This window comes from Apiospora phragmitis, assembly GCF_038363925.1.
Source record: "Apiospora phragmitis strain CBS 135458 chromosome Unknown utg000014l:1.0-1827420.0:1.0-1829600.0, whole genome shotgun sequence".
NCBI lineage: Eukaryota > Fungi > Ascomycota > Sordariomycetes > Amphisphaeriales > Apiosporaceae > Apiospora > Apiospora phragmitis.
The window spans coordinates 1,001,453-1,025,690 of NW_027117414.1; the positions used below are offsets into that span (position 1 = coordinate 1,001,453).

The 24,238-nt window shown below is 52.8% G+C and overlaps 8 protein-coding genes across 8 annotated transcripts; 3 read left to right on the forward strand and 5 right to left on the reverse strand.

Moving 5' to 3' along the window:
- Positions 1-468: 468 nt before the first annotated feature.
- PG994_014932 (glucose-methanol-choline oxidoreductase) lies at positions 469-4,795 on the reverse strand (the record flags this gene model as incomplete). Its single annotated transcript, XM_066866341.1, has 5 exons — positions 469-2,940; positions 3,000-3,231; positions 3,282-3,829; positions 3,931-4,022; positions 4,090-4,795. The coding sequence occupies 5 exons, from the start codon at positions 4,793-4,795 to the stop codon at positions 469-471; spliced, it is 4,050 nt and encodes a 1,349-aa protein (XP_066708017.1).
- Positions 4,796-7,445: 2,650 nt separating this feature from the next.
- On the forward strand, positions 7,446-7,748 carry PG994_014933 (vegetative incompatibility protein HET-E-1; the record flags this gene model as incomplete). The annotated part of the gene is made up of 1 exon (XM_066866342.1): positions 7,446-7,748. The coding sequence occupies one exon, from the start codon at positions 7,446-7,448 to the stop codon at positions 7,746-7,748; it is 303 nt and encodes a 100-aa protein (XP_066708018.1).
- Positions 7,749-12,509: 4,761 nt separating this feature from the next.
- Positions 12,510-14,061, reverse strand: PG994_014934 (NADP-specific glutamate dehydrogenase; the record flags this gene model as incomplete). The annotated part of the gene is made up of 4 exons (XM_066866343.1): positions 12,510-12,710; positions 12,789-13,674; positions 13,738-13,963; positions 14,016-14,061. Coding segments are annotated over 4 exons (1,359 nt in total), but the record flags the coding sequence as incomplete, so codon positions are not given.
- Positions 14,062-15,622: 1,561 nt separating this feature from the next.
- PG994_014935 (uncharacterized protein) lies at positions 15,623-15,892 on the reverse strand (the record flags this gene model as incomplete). Its single annotated transcript, XM_066866344.1, has 1 exon — positions 15,623-15,892. One exon carries the CDS (start codon positions 15,890-15,892, stop codon positions 15,623-15,625), a length of 270 nt encoding a protein of 89 aa, XP_066708020.1.
- Positions 15,893-17,034: 1,142 nt separating this feature from the next.
- Positions 17,035-18,496, forward strand: PG994_014936 (uncharacterized protein; the record flags this gene model as incomplete). Its single annotated transcript, XM_066866345.1, has 4 exons — positions 17,035-17,063; positions 17,115-17,143; positions 17,202-17,216; positions 17,373-18,496. The coding sequence occupies 4 exons, from the start codon at positions 17,035-17,037 to the stop codon at positions 18,494-18,496; spliced, it is 1,197 nt and encodes a 398-aa protein (XP_066708021.1).
- A 516-nt stretch (positions 18,497-19,012) lies between these two features.
- On the reverse strand, positions 19,013-19,550 carry PG994_014937 (uncharacterized protein; the record flags this gene model as incomplete). Its single annotated transcript, XM_066866346.1, has 3 exons — positions 19,013-19,106; positions 19,192-19,281; positions 19,414-19,550. 3 exons carry the CDS (start codon positions 19,548-19,550, stop codon positions 19,013-19,015), a joined length of 321 nt encoding a protein of 106 aa, XP_066708022.1.
- Positions 19,551-20,464: 914 nt separating this feature from the next.
- PG994_014938 (acyl- dehydrogenase family member 11 protein) lies at positions 20,465-21,951 on the reverse strand (the record flags this gene model as incomplete). The annotated part of the gene is made up of 3 exons (XM_066866347.1): positions 20,465-21,289; positions 21,348-21,851; positions 21,928-21,951. The coding sequence occupies 3 exons, from the start codon at positions 21,949-21,951 to the stop codon at positions 20,465-20,467; spliced, it is 1,353 nt and encodes a 450-aa protein (XP_066708023.1).
- An 837-nt stretch (positions 21,952-22,788) lies between these two features.
- On the forward strand, positions 22,789-23,976 carry PG994_014939 (uncharacterized protein; the record flags this gene model as incomplete). Its single annotated transcript, XM_066866348.1, has 1 exon — positions 22,789-23,976. One exon carries the CDS (start codon positions 22,789-22,791, stop codon positions 23,974-23,976), a length of 1,188 nt encoding a protein of 395 aa, XP_066708024.1.
- Between the last annotated feature and the right edge of the window lie 262 nt (positions 23,977-24,238).

Here is a 24,238-nt window from a genome sequence, read left to right on the forward strand (position 1 = left end):
AAGACTTATAGTTTTAAAAAAATATTAATAAATAGTTATAAAACGAATCGCGTTAAAAGAGTAATTATATAAAGACGTTTAAAACGCGTTTATAACGCTATAGAATCTACGGAGAGCCTAGGCATAATACTTATACTTATTAAAATAATATAAAAGTATTTAAAGATAAAGATTTCGATTAATTTTAAAATATTAAATACGTTATAATAGAATTATTTTATACTTAATTATACTAGGTTTTAAGAAGTGTTTAATTTATTTATATATTTAATTCACTTGTGGGGTACGTTATATATAAATAGAAACGACAGTTTTTCAAAAACCGAGGGTATCGAACGTGGCCCCGGCTCCTCCAACTCCAACTCCAATCCAATCCAATCCTGCCAGACCCCGGACACTCAAGCAAAATATGCCTAAACAAAATACGAACTACAAATATCCCAGGATAGAAAAACAAATACTCCTTTTCTAGTGCATCATACCAGCGTCCACCATTCTCTTGAACTGGTCGTCCGGGTCCTCAAAGACATAGTCCTCGCCGCGCATGACGTCATCGACCTCCTGGCGGACGAAGGGGTAGACATCGCGCCAGGCGTTACGGCCCATCCAGCAATCGAGGTGCCCGTAGTTGGGCACGACGCGGCGCTTGTACTGGAGGCCCTTGCCGTCGCGCGTGTCGCGGGTGCCGAAGGCGTCGCACAGGACCTCGTAGGTGCTCTCGGTGGAGGTGGGCGACAGCACCGCGTTGTCACCGCCGACGAACAGGTAGAAGGGCAGGTCGCGGAGGCGCTCGATGTTCTCGGGCACCGTGTCGAGGCGCTCGAACAGGGGCCCGTTGGTCATGACGCCGCCCTCGGCCCCCTGCTTCATGAGCAGGTGCAGCAGCGTCATGTTGACGCCGCCGAAGAACCGGTCGATCTGCCGGTGCGTCGCCTCGTTCAGGTTGGCGTGGTTCCAGCACCGCCCGTACGTGAAGCTGACGCGGTGGCAGCACGCGTTGTTGCACAGCTCCTTGCGCTCGTCGGGCCACAGCCGCAGCGCCTCGTTGAGCGCCTTCTGTATGTAGCTGTCATCCTGGCCCGTGCTGCACGAGAACCAGCTGCCCGCGACGGCCTTGTAGACCCAGTCGAGCGGCAGGGGGGCCGCCATGATCTTGATCATGTTCATGACGTTCCAAATGGGGTTCATAAACACTTGGCTGCAAGTCACGCCGGCGAGCCACGAGGCCGGGATCCTACCGTCGAGCAGGCCCGTCGACAACGCCACGCTGCCCATGCAGTGTGCGATGGCGTAAATCTTGGCCTCGCCGTACTCCTTTCGGATCTGCTCGAGGGAGGCCCTCAGGTCCAGACGGGCATCGTACGTGGTCCAGTTATTCTGCGCCACCATCAGGGCGCCGATGCGGTGCACGGGGATGAAGACACGATATCCTGCGCGGGTGAAGTAGTTGACGGCATTATATCGGATTGTGGGCAGTGCGTAGATTTGGTGGTCCACCGAGGCGCCGGGAACCATAAAGAGATTCTTGGGCTCGCCGATGACGTTCGTCGGCTCCCACATATGCATTCGGGTAGTGACGCCGTCGTCAGCGACAATCTTGTACGTTACCGAGGGGAGAGTTTCGTTGACAAATCCTTGGTAGCTCTGAGTCGGGTACTGCAGTGGCGTAAAGGGTGCCATGAAGAGCGACATGGATTTGCGCGTGAAGTACGTTAGGAAGCTCGTCGCACTAATGGCTTTGCGCCATAAGCCGCTGCCGGTCGGCGTCATGGTCAAGATCTGGCTTGCGAAGTCGGCAGGCTGGATCCGCATGATGCCCTTTGCGACGATTTTGCCTCGGTTGATGGTATCGTCTGGCCCTTCGTGGTATTCGGACTCGTCGTCGGATAAGGGCTTGGTGATTGTCACATATAGCGTGCTGGTGGCTTTCCAGAACTGCACAGGCGAGAGGGCCACCGACGAGTTCACGACCTTGTATCCCCGGAAGTGAAGAACCGTGCCATCGACCCCACGCATGTCGAAGTTGTATACCATGTTCCTGGTTCCTGGGGCGTCAAGGAACTGCTTAAAGAGGTTGAAGCCACCACGCTGGACCATAAAAGGAGAACCCTTGATAGTCGGGCAAGAAAATGTGCCCGTGAGCATGGCACGGTGTTCCGGATCATTGATGATGGACCTGGTATTGAAGGATTGCACGCTGAGGAAGAACCGCGCTGACTCGCAGCGAGACTCTGCAATCCTGGCAGCAAGATCGTACGTATCCAGACCTGCAGCGTCCTGCTTCCACTCGTCGTAATGAATGAAGCCCGACATGACCTCGGTGAAGCCAAAACCGGCGTCATTGAGGCGCTCAGCGGTTTTGATGACGGTCCTGGCTGACGAGATGCAGGCCTCCTCATCGTCGGAGTCCGTCTCGTTCGTTCGTAGGTGGTCGCCCGAGAAGCGCGGGGAGCCGAACAAGTCGAGGATGCCGTTCCTACGGTTATCGACCACCAATTTCATTTCCTTAGCGTAGAGGTCTACCGAGCGTTCCGCAAGAGCGGTGATGGTGGCGAAAGGGTTGGCGCCGAGGGCAGTAGGGATAACGGCTGCATCCGTGATAATAAGACCCTCGTAAGTCTTATTGTCCTGACCAGTAAAGATTTGACCGCGGTGATTGACGACACCAGTCCTACCCGTGCCATCTGAAGCCATGCATGCGCCACCAATAGGATGTACAGTCACCTCTTGTTGTCCCATCAGGGCATAGAAAGGGTTGTGGACGAAGGTGCCTCCCGCGGCTCTTGTCGCCTTCGCCAGGATTTCGTTCAGCTGCTTAACGTGGTCACTCCGGCCGACGCCAAGGAACTCAAGGACTGGCTTGTCATCTTTGAGAGTCAGCACCGCTTGGTTGCTATCGTGCGACATGACGAGGTAGGTTTGTGTTCTCTCAATAGCGCCCTGGCGATAGTATGGTCCCAAGAAGAGGCTGCCGACACGAGCCAGGTTCCCCCGAACACGATCGATGAGCGAGCGATCGTTTGTGCGAATGCTTCCTGGAGTAGTTCCAACATTGCCTGCAAGAAGGGGGAAAGCGCCTTGGGCACGGTGCCCTCCTCGATTACATATCCATCCAGGGGGTTCTTGTGCCCATGCCGATTGTCGATGATGCCGGTAATGCATGGACCGATAGGGTGATACGGCGACGGGAACGACCGTCCGATACCATTAACCTCATGGTCCATGTTGTATCTGGGCATATTAGCAAAAATCCCGTTGGCTATGCTAATGAGATTACTCACCCGAAGGCAAAGATGTCTCCGTTGCCGCTCATGTTCTGGCCAACTTGGTCACTCATGTCGAGACCCATTTGTCGGCTTCTTAGCAGGATCTCGGTCGTGCCGATGGCGCCGGCACCGAGGAAGACTGCCTTCTTCGCATGCACCCACATGAGGTCCCCGTGGAGATTGGCCCTAAAGTGACCCCTGTTGCGCCCATGCCAGGCAAAGTAGATGATGTAGCCTTCCCGACCGGGGGCTTTGGCGATGTATCGGACCTCGGACTCGCAGAAGATCTCGGCGCCCCAGTTCCAAGCATCGGCGAGGTAGGTAACCAGAGTTGTGTTCTTAGACCCGTCGTTCAGCCCCGTCGCGTCTTGGCCAGTCAGCGCAGATGGCGACATCTCCACGCCGGCTCGGTTGGGTCCGTTCTGGAAGCGAGTTGTCTGTCGGACTCTCCTGAACTTGTCGCCCATGCCGAGATGCTCGGCCTGCTTCTTCAGAAGCTCGAGTTTCGGGAGTACGGGCCAGTCGGCAGGGTACTCCTTGGGCTCCAGCATTTCTTCGGCCATCTGGAAATCTAGAGATTGGATATTATTAGTACAGGGACTGAATTAGTAAGAAAGAGACGCAACTTGGCGGTACTCACATGGGCCTAGGGCACTGGGATCACCCTTATCTCCTCCGGCCATTGTTCTTGACGTAGAGTCTCGTCGTCGACCTCGAGGTAGACATTTGCATTGATTAGGCTAGTTCCTCCGAGACCTATATTCGGAACAAGTCAGTTATCCGAAACTCTCCCTGAAGATGGTTACTTGTACGAGGGACGTACCATTGCCGACGATGGCGTTCTGGCCGTTGCCGAAGATGAGATGGTACATGCCCGTCGGGTCGCCACCATTGACCACCTTCTTGGGCAGCCACCCGGGCGAGAACTCCCCGGAGTAGTGGACCTGCTCCAGGGCGTCGTCGGTGTCGCTGGGGTACTCGCCCGGCCAGTGCTCCCGGCCCCGCTCCAGCACGCAGACGGACTCGCCCGTCCGGGCCATACGCGACGCGGCCACGCCGCCGCCGTACCCGGAGCCGATGACGACGCAGTCGTACGAGTTCCGCATGAGCTCGAGGGGCCTCGAGAGGCGCGGGAACGAGGCGCCGTTGCGCTCGTCGCCCCAGGACCGGATCCGCGCTTTCGCCCCCGAAGGGCCGCCGGCGTCGTCCTGGTGGATGCCGAAGGACTTGATCCGGTGCGAGCCCTGCGGGCTGGGCTGGGGCTCGTGGAATCGTGTCCGGGCGCTACCGGCTTCTTGTCCATTGGTGGCGGTGGTGCTGCTGTCGTTCCTCGAGCTGTTAGGGCGGGATTCAGCTGCGAGATCTGGTGAGGCTGGCGCCGCTTGGGTACCATTGGTGGTGCCATTGATGCCGTTGACTAATCGTTTCCTAAGGCCGTTCACGTCGGCTGCTGCATGGCCATTGCCATGACCGGTACCATTGGTCGGCAATGGCTCCGTTTCCGCTCGCTCAAGGGCGCCGGGAGCCATTGTGGCAGTCTCTCGTACCAGGCTTATAGTATAGTGTACTATACTATAATCAAAGCAACTAAGAGAAGCTAAGGGAAGCTAGGTCTTCGTAATCCGCGATACGGGTAACATAGAGTAGAAGGAGATAGTAGTACACAGAGTAACGACTCGACTATGAATGAGGAACAAGATATGGAATAAGGTATATATATATTCTCGAGCAGATAGATAGCAGGTATCTTGGAGTGGATCATTCTAACCACAGTGGGGGGAGGGACTCATGGCTTCATATACGATCTGACATGAGCCTTAGTCCCTATATGTGCTGATCGGCGAATAGACGCGGGCGGGCCAGTATATTCTTGGGAAGGGGGGTCAACGGCGAAGGAATCCCATGTGCCGCGACCCGAGCGAACTATTACCAGCTAAACCACCTCGGAGCTGGGCGCAGCAGCCGCTTCCCTTCTCGGGCACTGAGGCTGGGCTGAAAAACTAAAAGGAGGAGATCGTCCTTGAATGGCCAGCGGTCCGACATGCATTCTCCAGGCCCAAAAAAGAAGAAGTTACCTGACCGTAAGCACTTGCAAGACACCCCATGCCGGCCTGACTGGCTGGGGGCCGTGTCCAGGGATGCATGCCACCCTGTACTTTTGGCAACAACATCGCAATTGTTCAAATCACATATAATGGTGAAGAGAGTAAAAAAAGCGATGCAGACACGGGCAAGACTAGCCACAAAACGGACATAGGTCCGATATCTGGGTAAGAATGCGGATGTCTTCATTGTGATACAGAAGGATGTATACTGCTACAAGCAGTATGTAAGTAGTTGTGGCGGCAGATCAGCTTGCTTCGGTACAAAGACATGTCGATGGGCTTGGGCATGATAGTGCATACACCATTTTCGTCCCTGGCCGGTATTCCTTCGTTGTCGATTCTGTATTTCCCCAGAGCTGGTCCTTATTCGCCGACTATATTAAGTTGACAAAGGGCATTGTGTTTGTGTCACGATATCGGCAGCACTTTAGCATAGCATGGGGACTGTACCTTGCGCCCACGCGGTACACAGCATGGGTAGGGACGAATTACTTTCCCGTTTTTGAAACATTCCCTTTTCGAGGAGCGCTCAATCTGACACGGAAAGACCCGATGTTGAACAGCAGTGCATGCAATTAGCAACATTTCGGTTTTCTGGGCCCAAGCCAGCGGGACACCACCTGCACTGGCAACATATTGCTATAGCTGGAGGGGGTGAAAAAAGGGCAGATTGGTGATAAGAGAGCGGAGAGGCTCATGAGAGACTCGAGAGGGGGAAATTCATTAGAGACAAGACAAGGTACAGGGCCCATACTTACCTGCGCCTCGGTACCGATAGTCGTTTCTTCAGCTACGACTCTAAACGGACGTTGAGTCTCTGATTGGTCAATGAACGACTCGAGTGCGGAAAGATTGCGCTCATACTTTGTAGTAATTACCCCAATTCTCCAAACGCACTTGCTGTGTAGAAAAAACATCAATCGCGATGACCCGAGACGTCTGCTCATCCTTGCCTTGTATGTGTGCCAAGAGAGGCACAGAAAGACGCGCGATACTCCGTACGGAGGGACTGGTTAAGAAACCGTACGACTGAGCGCATAGCTTAGGTTAGCTGTATTCATTCACCGACAAATTCGCTATATGGCTGTTGATATGACATAAGCACGCAACACTGCAACGTTGTGTGCGCCATTGGTTTCGAGGCGGTGCGGTGGTTCGCTTGCGCCCAGCCCATCATCCACCACAATCCACCAGTTGTATTTATTATTAGGCTCGCCTTCTGACGTCGGGATGGTAGCCCGGGCTCCTGTTGGCTCTTCGACGAAGCCGAGTCGGCCCCCAGGTTCCTGCTTACTGCCGATGGTAGGGGCCCAAGGGGTGCGATTAAGACTTGACCGGATTTTATTTCGACTTTCTAGGTCCTTATGTTTAAAAACCATAATAAAATTAAGATCAGCCTTTTAAATATGAAAGAAATATACAGAACGTAATTTAAAAGCTAAATTATTTAAAGTTATTTCTTTCGAAATTTTTTAACTGAGTTTTATATTTTATATAAATTTTTGAAGTGTACGACTACAGTCGAATTCGAAATCGGTTTCCGCTTTCTGAAGTCGAACTGTTTATTCAAATCGGACCCACCCTTCTCTTGGCGCTGACTGGTACTTTGTGAGATAAGCGCAGTACTTGAATTAATCAAGTACGTACCGAACAAATAAGCGCTATTTTGGGAGGACGGTATAATTGCATAATCTATGCAGCTATTGAATGATCCATTCTTGCGGATAGTGGACAGCCCGCTTGGGCCAACTGTAACCTACAACCCCACTCTAGGAGGCGCCCGTAGGTCAGGCAGGAAGACGACCTTTTCGTAGCCCGCAATGTGCTACCATTAACATGCATCACTATCTGACGGGCGTTTCCCTACCACTCTACGATATGATTGGCACGACGTGCAGATCCCGTGACCGAATCAGCCTCATGGTGACAACCCCGACCATGGCCGCAATGCCTGCCTTGTGCTGGACTCCTGTTCAGCAGGGACGGCTCAGCCTACGTGGCCTCGCCAATTTCACATCCTCCCGACGAATCCTCTACTCCAGTCGACGCCATACGAAGCGTCAGTCGAGACTCGATGGCTGAAGTGCTCGGTATCGCGGCCAGCGCTATTGCCGTCATCGAGTTGGCAGCAAAGATCACCAAGCTTTGTGCGCAGTACGGAAAAGACGTTTCGAATGCGAGAGACGATATCAGACGAATCAATACAGAAGTGACAAATCTCAAGGCCATAACCGAGAGCGTCCGCCAACTCCTTGACGGCGCTCAAGGGCCAAAGCTTAGTACATCCCAGAGTCTATACACTGGATTGCAAGATGGACAAGGAGAACTTCAAAAGCTGAAAGAGGACCTTAGTCCAGGAAGGGCAGGAAAGCGATGAGACGATGCGGCTTTCGCGCTCTGAAATGGCCTTTCAGGAGTGAGGATATTCAGAAGAAAGTCGATACTTTCCAACGATGTTCGCAGACGATTTCCTTGGCCTTACAGGTGGATCAAATGTGAGTAGGGTGTTCTGTTTTCCTCTTGATGTAAATCTGATGGTAATGTCTTCTCAAAGGTCTCGTACTCGAGATCCAACAAGACGTCAGGCAGCACAATCAAAAAGCGATCCTCGACAAACTCCCTGTCGCGCATGGAGCTGCCTTCGACTCCCACGCCGAAGAACACAATCCGACCTGCCTCCGAGACACCCGAGTCGAGCTCTTACGCGAGATTGATCAATGGATTCAAGATCCGAACGCCGAAGCGATGTTCTGGCTTAATGGCATGGCAGGGACGGGCAAATCCACAATCTCGCGTACCCTAGCGCAGACTGCCTCCAAGGGCGGGTTCCTCGGCGCTAGCTTCTTCTTCAAACGTGGTGAGGGAGATCGCGGCGGTATTTCCTGTTTTTTTTCCACCTTGGCGGCGCAGCTATGTTCCCGGGAGCCGGCCGTTATACCCCATATCCAGACTGTTATCGATTCCGAGCCTGCGATCTTTGGGAAAGCGATGCGAGAACAGATCGAGAAGCTTCTATTTTAACCACTGTTAAAGCTCTCTGGAGACACTTATAAGGACCGTACCTTTTTAATTGTTATCGATGCCCTTAACGAGTGTGAGCACGAGGAGGATGTCAAACTCTTAATTAACCTATTCTCGAGCTCGAAAGTAATACATTCGCCACGGCTCAAAATCTTCCTTACTAGCAGACCCGAGCTTCCTATCCGTCTTAGCTTCACTACGATTAAAGGGGTATACCAAGACCTTATTCTTCACAAGGTCGCTACATCCGTGGTTCAGCACGACATCCAGGCCTTTCTCAGCAGTGAGCTCACGCGAGTGAGGAATAACTACAATTGTTCCGTCGCAGAAGACCGACACATACCCGCCGTATGGCTAAGTGAAGATGATATGCGGATCTTGGTCAAGATGGCGGTACCGCTGTTCATCTTCGCCGCTACCGTCTGTCGATTTATCGCTGATCGAAGGCTTGGGGACCCTGCAGACTAACTATAAGAGATTATAAGCTACCGGGCGACAGCTCAAAACTCTCAGCTCGAGGCGACATATATGCCTATATTAAACAAGCTCACCAATGCGTCTGCCGAGCAGAGAAAGCATATCACTGAACGGTTTCGATCAATTATTAGGCCAATTATTATCCTTGCAGAACCCCTTTCCCTAGCTTCTTTGGTACGGCTATTAGGTATACCCCAGAAGACGGTTGCCATCCTGGACTTTCTTCACTCTGTTCTCAGTATCCCCGATTCATCTAAACAACCGATCCGATTACTACATCTATCCTTCCGCGACTTCCTTCTCGACCCGGCGAAGCGAGAGAACAACCAGTTCTGGATTGATAAGAAAGAGGTCCACCGTCAGTTAGCCATAAAATGTCTACGAGTCATGAACGATTCGCTACCGACGGATATCTGTCAGGTCCAAGCACCAGGGATAACACTCTCCGAGATCGATCCTCAGCGAATCACGGAACACCTGCGGCTAGAGACGCAGTATGCCTGCCGCTACTAGGTTTACTACTTAGAGCATTCCGGCACTAAGATCTTCGACGGTGATAAGGTGTACAGGTTTCTGGCTACTCATTTTCTACACTGGCTAGAAGCGCTCAGTTTAATAAACAGAGCTTCAGAAAGCTTGGGGATATTAGCCACGTTAAAAGGTCTTATAGTAAGTTACCTTTAAGCTTATCCGGCTAAGTTATTAATTAAATATTAAGTTAAATCCTACTAATTAACTCGACGCTTTCTTGGACGATGCGAACCGTTTTATTCTCGCAAATATTTCTACTATTCAAGTTGCCCCTCTTCAAGTCTATTCGTCTAGCCTACTCTTCGCCCCGAAACAGAGCGTAATCCGTGCTACATTTCAAGATCTTATCCCACAATGGATCTTACGCCAGCCAGTAATAGACGATAAGTGGAATAATTACCGCCAGACACTCGAGGGCCACAGCGGCGTCGTCACCTCGGTGGCGTTCTCGCCCGACGGCAAGCTGGTGGCGTCGGCGTCGCGCGACCAGACGGTCAAGGTCTGGGACGCGCAGACGGGCCAGGAGCGCCAATCTACTGACATAGGTACCGTTTCCTCCACATTGTCGTTTAGTCCGGATTCTTCGTCCATTTTGACCGATGTTGGAGCTATCCTTATCGGTCGCCAGTCTAGCCAGTCATTACCTCCACAACGCGTGGCTGCAAGATTTGGCCTTAGTATTAGCGAGGATCGCAGCTGGATCACTTGGTGCGGGAGTCCCCTGTTATGGCTGCCACCCGATTTCCGGCCAACCCATGGTGGATCTGCTGTGCTTGGTTCTCTGGTAGCTATCGGCTGTCCGTCGGGAAGGGTATTTTTCGTACAACTTGCTGAGGGGCTTGAGAACGTGGTGGCTTCGTCGACTGGTTGAGAGATGGCAATACATCTATATTTCTACTATCTTTGCAAATGGAGGGTCCTAGGGCGTGTTGTATATTTATAGTCCTCGGTTCTTTGTAATTATTTAATTATTTTCCCTTTATTTACTCTTCCTTTATTTATTATATTAACTTAACTTCGATAATGTTATCTTAATTATTTTATAAAACATGTTTGTCCGTTCTCGAATTTAAAAACAGGCGCAAAGATTAACGTAGGCATGGCCCAGGAGTAAGAGGCGCGGGGCGGAAGAGATCAAGCTTTATATGTGCTGTGGCTCCAGGCTACTAGTCACTAGTGGCTACCCGTGCTTCCGTTGGTTAGCTAGCAAGCCAGAACGGCGGTAGAGAGCAGAGCAATAACGTTAACGTATCCCGGCTTTTAGTCGCAACAATATATAATATAACAGGCCTGCTCAATGATTCAGTGCTTTCATCGGTTTATTTAGCGATATGTATGCTGAAACGAGGCACGCAAAATCATGAGTTAGGCCTACTTTGAAAGTAAGCAGCAAGCGTCGAAATGGGTGTTTCCTCATTTTGTGACTCGCTCGGATATTCCATTATGCAGGGTGTTATGCAGCTATACAATGTTTTAATAATGGCGCTAGTTAGAGCAGTATGTCCCTCCGGTGACCTGAAGTATTGTGCTTGCCATGCAAAGTACCTGTCAGCGCCAAGCCTGATGTGGATCCAACGTTAACAGATTGTTTGATCTTGAAAAGCGGAAACCGATTTCGAATTCGACTGTATTGAGGCGGTCGAGGGAAACCGGCCAATTCTTATTCGCACCCCTTGGGGCCTTGTCAGCAGACACCGTATCCGGGAGATAACTACCGCCATTGGTCCAGAGCTCGTAGGATGCAAGAAGGGGAACATAAGCAAACACGCAAACCCTCGTGGGAAGACAGAAACACTGTACCGTTGTATCTCGTAAGGCTGATGATATCTCCTCCAGGCTTCCATCCTGGCACGGTGGGGTTCCGATGTTCAGCTTCTCACGGCGCGGGCCTTGGCTCCTCCCATTCGTCCCATCATCATCCTGGTTACCCCGAGGCCCTGGCAGCCTGGCTCCAGAGTGTGCGCCATGGTGGGCCACGAATAATCGAAACGAAATGAAATCGTGTGCGTCCATGTCAGAACCTTGTCAGGAAACGGAACCCTTGGAATAATGCCGGCCCAAGACTGCCGGGAAGGATGGGCCTGCTCGGGCTTCCGGTATGAGCGGAAGTGTACCAATGAAGTGTATGTGAGTTGGGTGCTCATAAAATGCAGTTTATTAATATTCAGCCGCTGGTCCTGGTAGTCCTGGTACAGTATTGTCGGAGAAACCTCCGTGGGTGACGTGCAGTAGTTTCGTAAGTATGCAGCATGCAGTTCTGCATGCTGCAGTCAGTCTTCTTCCACCGCCGCCGTCTCCGAAGAAACCGAGCTGCAGGCTATATCGTTTGCATCTCAGCTGGTCAGCTATTATGGAAAAGGGCGATGATTCGGTGTAACCGCACGAACTCCATGCCATATCGTCATCATTGTCATGATCGGAGAAATACTGATCACCTCGTATGCGAGCACTGCCACCTCCGCCCAACGACTGCTCTCATCCCGTAGCCTACCGATTGGACTAGAAACAATGTCTGAGCGCCAATCGTGAGCCCATGCCAGACAAGGCTGAACGAGCCTGTCCCAATGAGTTGATCAGTACCCTCCACTGGATCGTTTGGACCCCAAGTGAAACATGCCATTCCGTTGGGGCTAGTTATCAACGAGAGAGGCTCGGGGAGAATGATACCCATAACCGTCGTTGGCTGGGTTGAACCCGCCTACCGGGCAGGCAGACAGACTATGGTCTGACACTTCGGCTTCTAGTCCTACCCGCGTTGCCGTCGCAGGTAGATATGTCAGATCACATGGAAATATCGACGCTGTAACAGTAAACTGAAAATCGTACGTGCTGGCAAACATACAGGGTGGCATGGTGTGTCGCTGCCTGTATGCGCCTCGACCGATGCCACCAAGGTACGATTGGGGGTGGAGGCTGCAAAACCGTAGTCGTTTGGAAAGAGGGTATCTGTCTATTCGCCGCAGCCGATCTCATAATAACTAATAACACAATTCACAGCCAGGTTGCCTGATCCTGGCTTTGGTTGCCTTAAGCGAGCAACTCCTGGACACTCCTTTTGATTGCGCCCTGATGCGCCAACGGTTTTTCCAATACGTGTCCCGACTTACATGGACTCCCACCAGTCGCCATGATCGTGCATCGCCTGCACGACCTTGACGAACCCGGCGATGTTGCTGCCTGCCACCAAACTGGGAAGCTCACCCTCCTTCGCCTCGACATATTCTTTCGCCGTGTTCAGCCCGTTCTCGAATGCTTGCTTCATGATGAGCTTGAGACGCTCGTCAACTTCCTCGCGAGTCCAGCTCACAAGCTAGAACAAGAAGAAAAAAAGTCAGCCTTACCATGCATACACACATACAATCTCCAGTAGTCAGGGGTCAAAACGTACCTGGCTATTCTGAGCCATCTCGAGGCCGGATACGGCCACTCCGCCGCAGTTGGATGCCTTGCCTGGGGCGTACCAGATGGCCTCGCCCCCTTTCTCCTTCCTCGCCGCCTCAAACACATCGATCGCCTCCTGAGTGCAGCCCATGTTGGACCCTTCGGCAATGAACAGGCACCCCTTGTCCACGAGAGTCTTGGCCTCGTCCTCGCTAACCTCGTTCTGGGTAGCAGAGGGCAGGGCGACGTCGACTTTGCCGACATGCACCCAGGGTCGCGCGCCCTCGATGTACTTGAAGGCGCCCTTGTGCTCGTAGGCCGTCAGCGGCTTGCGGACCAGCTTGATGTCGGCGATGGCCTCGACATCCGCGGGCTTGAAGCCGGCCTCGCCCTCGGCGATGAGGGCGCCCTGCGAGTCCGAAAGCGACACGACGGTGGCGCCGAGCTCGATGCACTTGAGCGCGGCGTACTGCGCGACGTTGCCGGACCCGGAAATAGCCACTCGCTTTCCCTCGAAGCCGCCCTTGCCGGCGTACTTCAGCATCTGCTCGACGTAGTACACGAGACCGTAGCCGGTGGCCTCGGGTCGGATTAAGCTGCCTCCCCAGTTGCCACCCTTGCCGGTGATCATGCCCTCCCACTTGTTTCGGTGCCTCTTGTAGGTTCCGAACAAGTAGCCGACTTCTCGGCCGCCTACGCCGATATCGCCAGCGGGAACGTCGGTCTCAGCGCCGATGTGCTTGCACAGTTCCTGCATGAAAGCAACGCAGAACCGACGAATCTCGTTGTCGCTCTTGCCCTTGGGGTCAAAATCGGCACCTCCCTTGCCGCCGCCCATGTTCAATCCGGTCAAGGCATTCTTGAAGATCTGCTCGAACCCAAGGAACTTGAGGCTGTACGGGACGGTATCAGCGATTTGCGGGTTCTATATCCGATGTACTCATCGCCACACTCACATGGACAGGTTCACCGTTGGGTGAAATCGCAGACCCCCCTTATAAGGACCTAGGGCTGAGTTGTATTGGACACGGTAGCCCCTGTTGACTTGCAGAACTCCGTTGTCATCTTCCCAAACGACACGAAACTGGATCACACGCTCCGGGATCGACACAACCTTCAGCGCAGTCTTGTACTCCGGGTTCTTCTGGAAGAGAGAGCTGTTCTCGAGACTGCTCGCAAGCTCTTGATGCCAAGTCAGAATAGATATACGCCCGTGGCCAGCTGGTAGACTCACCCTTGTAAGCCTGCTCGAACTCGGGCTCGGAGGGCAGGTTAGACATGGTTGCCTCAAGAAGGGGAAGCTATACGTGAGTGATGTAGAGGTGACGATTGAATGAACAAGGTCTTTAGCAGACAGTGGCGGTATCACTTATTTCACCGAGATTTGCCTAGGTTTGAGCTGGGAGAGAGAATGGGATGAAGGGAATTTGTTGGAAGGGGGACCAAGGCGCTTTAAGTAAGAAAAGCTTGCTGGCTATGGAGATTATAGCATGTAGTATATTTTCATATGGAGGCAAGCAACCACAATAGTAAGTCCGACTACGGCGAAATGTCCCGCGCCTTCCCACGTCTTCCCACATGGCTGCCCCAGCTCACGAAAACTACTTTTGGAGATAAAATCCCAGCAGCCCCAGAGTCATGGATCAAGCGGGTACTAGGCAATAGATGGGGGTATACCTATTCTGTTAAAATTATTTTGCCTCGACTTCGACCCTTGCCGCCGTCAATTGGCTGGGTAGGCCGTCGTGGTGTATGGGGGGTCAACTGGTAACTGGTTGCTTCTCCTCGTCATCCTGGGCTGCCTTTGGGGGTGAATCTGTCCACCACACACCACAGATACTTATCAGTCATGGTGTTGCGTCAGGACATGTGCTTATCTGGAAGCTGGCGTGCCCTGCGCGGCTACGACGTATAGTACGAATCACAATTCATCACCGTATGGGAGGTTAGTAAGGCGGTTACTGTAGATCGATGCAAGCTCACTTGTATGCTTTCGGCGATGAACTCGTCGTTCCAGATTAGCTCGCAGCGACCATCTGATTTCCAACTGCGGGCGCATCTGCGCGGACATCGACCCCTCGGAATTAGAACGTCTTAGTTCGGGAACCATGACGGAGTGCCTCGAGCTGAGCGCGCGCAAGCTCAGCTCTAGCGTGGGCTGTCGTGGGCTTGTCGGGCTTTCTAGCGTGGAGTGCCGCTCAGGGCATCTCCCTGCCCGGTAGCCAAAGTCTTATCATCGCCTTCTGATTCGTCGAGCCTGAGTTTCAGGAATCAAATCAACATGGCAAATCGTCGAGTAAGAGTTCATGTAGTGATCAACCTCCCACGCGAGCTAGCTTTACATTTCCTCCGCTGCCGGCTAACTTCCACTCTTCCTTGGCGGCGACATCATCCCCGCGGAAGCATACCGACCTCAGTGCGGTCCTACGGAGAAGAAAAAAAAAAAGAGTCTCTGGGAGTGCCAAAAACCCGACTCCGACACCGGCTCTAATTCGTCGCGCGTCTAAACTTCCCGCTATTGGGGTTCGAAATCCATCCATTCTGCTTCGTATGTGCGATATCGCTGATGACCATTTATTCAGCAAGCTGGGCATATTTGCTTCATACTCGTGCATGTTTCCGCTACCGGACTTCTATAGCCATTCATCCATCTACAGGTCAACCGAGGACCGGAACGGCTCGGCATCTGTCGATCTTGAAGTGCCCAGGCAACGATCCGCTGTCTCGTTGCTCCGGATTATACAGGCTGAAAACGACACAACTAACACCAACTCCCACCAGCTATTCTGTTGACGACCAATTATCCCGTTGCCACTGATGATTTTTTTGGTAAGTCCGCTTTCAAGCATGGACGGGCCCGAACCCTTTGGCTACCCTGATATCTGCAAATAGCAATGCGGCAACAAATGCAGCAGTGATCAGCATGTTTCTGTCCGCTCGCCGCTTGGAGTTCCCCAGCAACTTGGTCACTCGCATGTCGGAGCCCTTTGGGTTATTACCAGATGGAAAGTCATCCTTGAGCACCTCTCCTAAAAAGTCGCAAAGAGGCTCCCAGCCATCTTGAATTTTGCACTCGAGCAGCTGGTCCGCCGGGACACTTCTCTTGACCATGGCCACATGTTCGCGATATCGTCGTTCCAGAGTCGCTCAAACTTGCATTCCCCGCTGTGCTGCAGCCAGTAGAGCTCGGCACAGAACCAAGTTCTTGCCCAGTTGTGGGAGCCGCTCCACCGGCCCCTGTATCATTCAAAGGTGGACTTGTAACTGGCATACCAGACATCAATCTCGCGCGCGTTGATGATGACCTTGGCCTCGGGAAAGGCTTCGATGAGCTCGCAAAGTTGACACAGGACATGTCCGTCACCGCTTTACAGTCGCCAATGATGGCCTCGAAAGCCGGCGCGTGTGATGGTGTGGTCCGGGCTGGACGTGACGTCAAACTTGCGCCTCATCATCTTGACTCCGGCTTGATGCGCCATGGGGACCCGCATCATACCCTCGTACCCATAAGAAGATGGCGTCGTATCCCAGGATGAGAAGGGCGTTGCGAAGCGACTCTGTACCTGACCGTTCTGGAAAAAGCACCTGCATGGATTTCTTAGGGCCCGGCGTTGGTGCTGGTAGGTCGTATGGCAGCTTCTCGAGCCAGGGAAACATTCTGGGTGCTGTTATGATGTAGAATTTGATTGACACTGTTGTAGTGGCTCTGCCTTTGGACCAATCATATTATACCGTTTTTGTTGCGATATATGAGTGAGCAAACCACCTTGGTTTGAAACCTGCTATGAATAGGCCTTGTTATCCATGACTTCCCTGCTCGGAGGATGTGGCCATGTTAATGTTTGTACTTTGTACGACAACCCTGGAAGTTATCAACTAGCACTCACATTCTATACATCAGGGGTTACCTATAGAGTAGGAGGATAATAAATTAGTGCATCTAATTAGATGCATGTATGTACATAGGTAGGTTATGTAGCCTAATATCAACGATCATTTGTGCAGTATAGTCAGTTAGGAAGTGGCATAATCAATAGCATAACCACACGCATGTACGTATTCGGAAAGCGGTGAAATTATTCCTGGTTGCCCCACGTTCAATTCTGCCCGTCATCCATCATTCTCTTTGCGAAAACGATATCTCAGCATTACGATCAGGTAATAGAGATTTGGGTTTGGGATTTTGCTTTCTGCCTCTCTTTCAAGCTTTCGTTCATTGAAGTTTTTGCGACTCCTGTCGCTGAGCCGCCAAGATGGTGAACATCACGGAGAAGATCAAGGAGTAAGAGAAGTCTACCCGCGCCGAACATGCAAACTAATACGGCGCGCGCAGGATTGAGGATGAGATGAGGAGGACACAGAGTAAGCTTCTGTTCATCAAATGATGTTTTTGTCGGAATCAGCTAATCTGGGATTCTAGAGAATAAGGCCACAGGTGAATGCGACCACCCACTTGCCACGAGCGAACCCGATATTGACGGCTTGAACTAGAATATCATCTTGGTCTACTGAAAGGGTAAAGAAAACTCTCCCACAGCTGGTCGAAGGGAAAAAGGTTGCACACGGCATACATGGAGCTGGTCTAACGCAGGAATCTCCGACAGAAAGCTCGCCCGACTTCGTGCACAGCTCCTCGAGCCCGGCCCTGGTGCCGGCGGCGGAGGCGGCGCCGGCTTCGACGTGAGCAAAAGTGGTGATGCCCGAATAGCGCTGGTCGGCTTCCCCTCGGTGGGCAAGTCGACATTCTTATCCAAAGTTACGAAGACGCGGTCCGAGGTGGCGTCTTACGCCTTCACAACGCTCACGGCGATCCCGGGTGTGCTCGAATACGGCGGCGCCGAGATCCAGCTGCTCGATCTACCGGGTATCATCGAGGGCGCCTCCGAGGGCAAGGGTCGTGGGCGACAGGTCATCTCGGCGGCCAAGACGAGCGATCTGATCTTGATGGTGCTGGACGCGACCAAGAAGGCGGAACAGAGAGCGCTGCTGGAGGCTGAACTGGAGGCGGTTGGCATCCGCCTGAACCGTGAGCCGCCGTACGTCTTTGAACCAAATTGGCCCCCCTTCCCTCGAAAACCACTGTCATCAAAGATACTAACAAAAAGGGGCCTTTCTTTTCTCCTGATCAGGAATATCTACCTCAAACCGAAGAAAGCCGGCGGCATGAAGATCAACTTCCAATCGACGCCCAAGAACCTCGACGAGAAAATGGTGTACAACATCCTGAAGGATTACAAGATGCTGAACTGCGAGGTGCTGATCCGCGACGACGAGGCCACGGTCGACGACCTCATCGATGTCATCATGAAGGACCATCGCAAGTACATCAAGTGCCTGTACGTCTACAACAAGATCGACAGCGTCTCGCTCGACTTCCTCGACAAGCTCGCGCGCGAGCCTCATACCGTCGTCATGAGTTGTGAGGATGACCTCGGCATCCAGGACGTTGTAGACCGCTGCTGGAAGGAGCTCGCCCTCATCCGCATCTACACCAAGCGCAAGGGCGACGACCCGGACTTCAGCGAGGCCCTGATTGTGCGCAAAGACAGCACAATAGAGGATGTCTGCGACCGCATCCATCGCACGCTTAAAGACTCGTATAAGTATGCCCTGGTATGGGGAGCAAGCGCCAGGCATATTCCGCAACGCGTGGGACTGGGTCATCTGGTGGCAGATGAGGATGTTGTCTACATTGTGAGCGGCTACAAGGCGTAGTCGAGTCACAGCACCTGCCAGTTGTAGATATTCACGAGACGCGCCAAATTCCACCAAAAATTAAGGAACAAAAAGAAAGTGAGAGTGTTTGTGATGGTATCATCTCTGTTCAGTTCATGCTATGGCTATCCTGCCGAAGTAGGTATATGTAACCTATGTCTGGTGTGCAAGAACCATCACCCCTAAACGCCAGATACTCGGTGATCTCTCTGTCCTCCGACTACCCTAGAATACAAGTACAAGAAGTGAGGGTTGGGGGAATCTTTATCGCTCCCTGCCCCTGTTGTGCATCGTAATAGTCGTCATCATAGAAAGCAAAAAGCAAAACAAAGGAGAATGTACGCCTCGTCGCAAGTCCTGCGGGAAAACTCCTATCAATCCCATTTCGTAAGGAGAAAACAAGTCGCAGAAAGCCCATAGAAGAAAGGGAAAACCAGCCTATCTTTACTACACTTCCATGTTCGCAAGAACGTCAGCGAAAAGAGTAAGTAGAGAGTCGGCGAGGGCGGCTTTCTTCTAGCGAGAGGACGAGGGGCTGCTAGCACCCAGGACGTTCTCGTCGGAGAGCTTGCGGGCAGAAGCCTGAGCGAAGAGGGACTTGGGCTTGGTCCTGTTATCGGAGAAAGATTTGTTAGCGTCTTTGGTTGTCATGAGTCGGCGATAGCAGGGGTGAAAAGGGAAAAGGATTTACTTACTTGCCGACCTGCTTGTTGCGCAGAGCATTGAGCTTGGCTGTGCAAGGGCTCATGATGTTGTCCGAAGGGGAGATGTAGGTCTTTTTGTTCCTGTAGTCGCGCAATGTTAGTTGTGTGTGTCATGATGCGAATTGTTGAAGCGTGGAGATGTCTTGCGGGGGTGGGGAGGTGCATCGCGACAAGGTGGAAAGGCCTTGGGATGGATGGCATGTGTGAACTTACTTCTCTTCCTCCATCTTGTTCTGCAAGACCTGGCGGTGATACTCCATGCTCTTAACATCGGGCTTCGCGCCGTCCGTGGTGGGGGTGGCCCGGATGTGGTTGTTGGTATCCTTGGGAGAGAGGACGTTGGACGACATTGTTGCTTGCATTGCAGTTGGTGTTCTGGGATGTTGGATATCGCCGATGATGGTGGTCGGTAAGTGACAAGGTGTGCGACGGTTGACTTGCGAGAGTTGAAGTGCGCGCGTGGATGTATTTGTGTGCGATGGTCTTGTTCGAGATGCAGATGCGATGTTGTGTGTTTTTTGCTGATGGGATGGCACTGCTCTTTATATGTGTGTGAAGGCGTCTGTGTGAGAGTGTTTGCAGATGCAGATGTAACTGAAATGGTCTGAAGCTGTTAGTTCTTTAAGGGAGCTCGTCAAGGTTGCTTGTTTTGGTAGAGTGAGTTGCAGATGATTGGAAGAGCAGCGTCGAGTCTTTCAGCGGGAGGTAAATAAAGTACGGCAGAGCAGGAGTGGACACCTTCCCTTGCAAATTGGATGATGATGCTATTAAGAAAAGCTCTTTCACTTCCAACTTTTAGGGATGATGGGGATGTAAATAGAGGTGGGCTACACGGGTCGTACGGGGCAACGCCGGTACGTACCTCGCATCTACTGTATTCAACGGAGCTCACTCAAACAAACACCCCCGTCGTATCCATCATGAGGAACTGGGCCGGGACATAAGGCAAACAGGGATGGATCCCAGATCCACCCACTTCTAGACATGGACATTCGACTGTCGCGTTCATGTCGTCCTACCAACGTCGCGACGTTCCGATCCTCCAAAACCCTATACGCAATGCTATATACCCAAATGAGTCACGTCCGGCTGCCAGGGTGAACAAGTCATACAGCCATCCCCGCATGTCGCCGCGTTGGGACGGCAACCCCCCGGGCCTACATGGCCCTCCGTAAACGTTCCTCCGTGGAAGTGGGTGAAAGAGGTACTTGGATCGGGAGTATAACACACACTCAATTGACGGCCGCTATCTACCTAAACACCCCTACATCCGCGCCTTGATGTTCATGCCCGGCTCGTACCTTTTCACGTTGTGTTGCTTCAACAGCTGCTCCGTCTTCTCCTTCTGGCCTACGATCTTCTGCGTCACCTCCTTGCCCCGCTTGTTCTCGTTTCGCCCCAGCTGCTGGAGATGCACCTCATCCGGACCGTCGGCCAGTCTCAGAGTCCGGATCTGCGCCCACATGTTGGCCAGAGGCGTATCTTGACTGACACCCGCTCCACCAAAGGCCTGGACCGCACGATCAATGACAGTCAGCGCCGTCTGCGGCACAAGTACCTTGGCCTCGGCAATCTCCTTGAGGGTCGCCTTGGGACCAAGATCATCCATCTTGACAGCGGCGTTCAACACGATCAAGCGCGCCGCATCGATTTCGATCCTGGACTTGGCGACCCACTCGAGAATCACCCCGTGCTCCCTCAGTTGCTTCTTGAATGGTGTCTTGCGGGGGTCGTTGATTCTCATCAACATCCACTCGAGGGCGCGCTCCGCAGCCCCGATGGTGCGCATGGCGTGGTGAATGCGACCAGGCCCCAGACGTCCTTGGATGATCTCGAAGCCCCTGCCCTCGCCAAGCACCATGTGGCTGGCGGGTACCCTGACATTCTTGAAGCTGATGTGGCCATGTCCATGCGGCGCGTCGTCGTAGCCATAGACTTGCAGCATCCTGTGAATGGTGATACCAGGTGTGTAGGAAGGCACAAGAATAACCGACTGCTGTTTGTAAGGGTCCTTGTTGCTCGGGTCAGACTTGCCCATGACAATGTAAACACTGCATCGAGGGTCTCCAGCCCCACTTGACCACCATTTCTACAAGAAAATGATTAGTTTCGGGGTTGGTACTGGTGATGGTTCCTATTGGACTTACTGAGCCATTCAAGACGTATTCGTTGCCCTCCCGCTTCATGCTAAGCTGAATGTTCGTAGCATCGGAAGAAGCAACGTCTGGTTCCGTCATGAGGAAGGCCGAGCGAGTTTCTCCTTCCATCAAAGGCTTCAACCATCTGGCCTTTTGTGCCTCATTGCCGTACTTGGCCAGCACTTCCATATTACCGGTGTCAGGCGCTGCGCAGTTGACAGCTTCCGAAGCCACTCTCGACTTGCCCAGCCATTCTGCCATAAGGCCGTATTCCAGGTTGGTGTATCCGGGAGACTCCTTGTAATGGCCCTTGGGGAGGAACATGTTCCACAGACCAAGCTTCCTGGCCTTGGCTTTCAACTCGTCCACAATGGGAGGGTGGTGGTCCCATCTTGACTCGCCGGAACCAATCTGGGCTTCGAGGACCGGGTCGGCGGGAATGCACTCCTCCTCAACGAACTTGGCAACAAGATCCAAAGCTTGCTTCGCCTTGTCGCTTACGCGATCCACGACCTGGAGGGTGCCTCTTTAGTTTATTGCGTTTGATGATTTATCAACTGGAGAGGGGGGGCTGGGAAAGGCGACCTACGAGAGCTGGAATCTTAGCCGACATGATGACGCTACGTTGAAGAGAGCTTGCTTATAGGGGACAACAAAATTCAGAACCCTTTCGTATAGGGTATAAATGCTGAATTGAAGTTGATGAAAGCTGGTTCAGGCCATTGAATCTTGGTTGATTTATTAAAAGGGAAACGGCAATCACCTCGGCGCTTTGCCCCGGCTGACTGCGACATGACCCCAAACATGTCGTACAATGTCAGGTCGACCGAGGTAAGATCCACACAGCGGGGGTGGGTTACAGACGGGAGCTTGGAGCTTTGCCCGTAGCTGCAGCATGTTGAGCAAGTCAATGAGCGCTAGAGTGTTCAGGCCCGGGGTCAAAAGCTGGGGTAGAGCCGGTGGAAGATGTGCCGATACCCGACTCGTATGTTGCCCTTCTGCATGTTACTTTAGGTAGGTTAAGTACATAGATATCTGCAAAGCAGTCGAGAACTCTTCAGTCATAAATTCTCCAGCTCCATGAGTGCTGGTAGAGGTTCCTAGGTACAAAAGTCCAGCTTCATGTGAACATGGCACCATGATATGATGCCCCGCGACTAATGGTGCGGAATTCAATGCGGGTAAGATCTCAAGTTGGTCAATAGCAGTCACTGAAGGGTGATTTGAAGCCCCTGATATTTGCAGGATAGTGGGCTCCATGGATCTCGTAGCACTGTCATACGAATCAAACAGTGCTAAAAGGTTACTGCTGTAGCGTAGCGCCCCCAAATTTAGGTCGTTTACTCACACGGACCATCCAAAAGTTTATCGCAGCCTTTCCATCATATCAGCAGCCTCGTTCTTGGATCTTCACTTTTCGCATCATCGACACCAAACAACAACACACATCATGGCCGAAGACGACAACGATCAAGCGCTCGTCGCGCAGCCGACAGAGGTAGCCGCGCCGGCGCCCAAGAAAATGAAGAAGGTCGTCCGCAAGAAGCGGCCGGCACGCGCGCAGGTCGACCCGGACTTCATCACCTCGGAGCCGCCGCCCCAGACAGGCACCATCTTCAATATCTGGTACAACAAGTGGTCGGGCGGCGACCGCGAAGACAAGTACCTGTCCAAGACGCCCGCCAAGGGCCGCTGCAACATCGCCCGCGATAGCGGCTACACCCAGGCCGACAAGCACCCCGGCTCGTACTTTTGCCTGTTCTTCGCGCGCGGCATCTGCCCCAAGGGCCAGGACTGCGAGTACCTCCACCGCCTCCCCGGCGTCCACGACTTGTTCAATCCCAACGTCGACTGCTTCGGCCGCGACAAGTTCTCCGACTACCGCGACGACATGGGCGGCGTCGGCAGCTTCATGCGCCAGAACCGCACCATCTACGCGGGCCGCATCCACGTCACCGACGACATCGAGGAGGTCGTGGCCCGCCACTTCGCCGAATGGGGCCCCGTAGAGCGCGTGCGCGTGCTGAACACGCGCGGCGTGGGCTTCATCACCTACGTCAACGAGGCCAACGCCCAGTTCGCCAAGGAGGCCATGGCCCACCAGTCCCTCGACCATAACGAGATCCTCAACGTCCGCTGGGCCACGGCCGACCCAACCCCATGGCCCAGGCCCGCGAGGCCCGGCACACCGAGGAGCAGGCCGCCGAGGCCATCCGACGGGCGCTCCCCGCCGAGTTCGTCGCGGAGCTCGAGGGCCGCGATCCGGAGGCGCAAAAGCGGAGGAAGATCGAGAGCTCGTACGGCCTGGAAGGCTACGAGGCCCCCGACGACATACACATTTGCCAGAGGCGCGCAGGCGGTGAATCCGATAGGAAGGCGAGGCTTCGAGCTGGAAGACCAACAACAGCAGCTCATGCTCGAGATGGGCGGTCAACAACAGGACGGGGTCTATGGTGGAGGCATGGCGGCATTACCTGCTCCTCCTGCAAGGCAGGAGGAAGAAGACGGAATCTTCTCGAGCAGTACGTTAGCCGCGTTGCAGAGCGCCAAGGTCCCGGCAGCGCCAAAGGCGAAACCGAAAGCATCAGCTGGTCCACTGGTAGCGTACGGTAGCGATGATGAAGATGACGACGAGTAGCGAAGCATTGATTGTATTATACTGCATAAAATATCATGTTGTTTTCAGAACAGCATATGTATATTCAAGCCCTTGATATTCATACGAAGAGAAAATGGCATTAGAACTTGTACTATGGTCTCATATTAGAGCGGACCCCTGAAGGTGAACGGGGTCTTGCATTTTGCGAATACTCATTCCTAATACTGTCATCTCTCCTTTTCTGTCCAGTCATAAGAATCTATAATTGCACGATACGGCAACTCCCCTATTATCGAAGTTG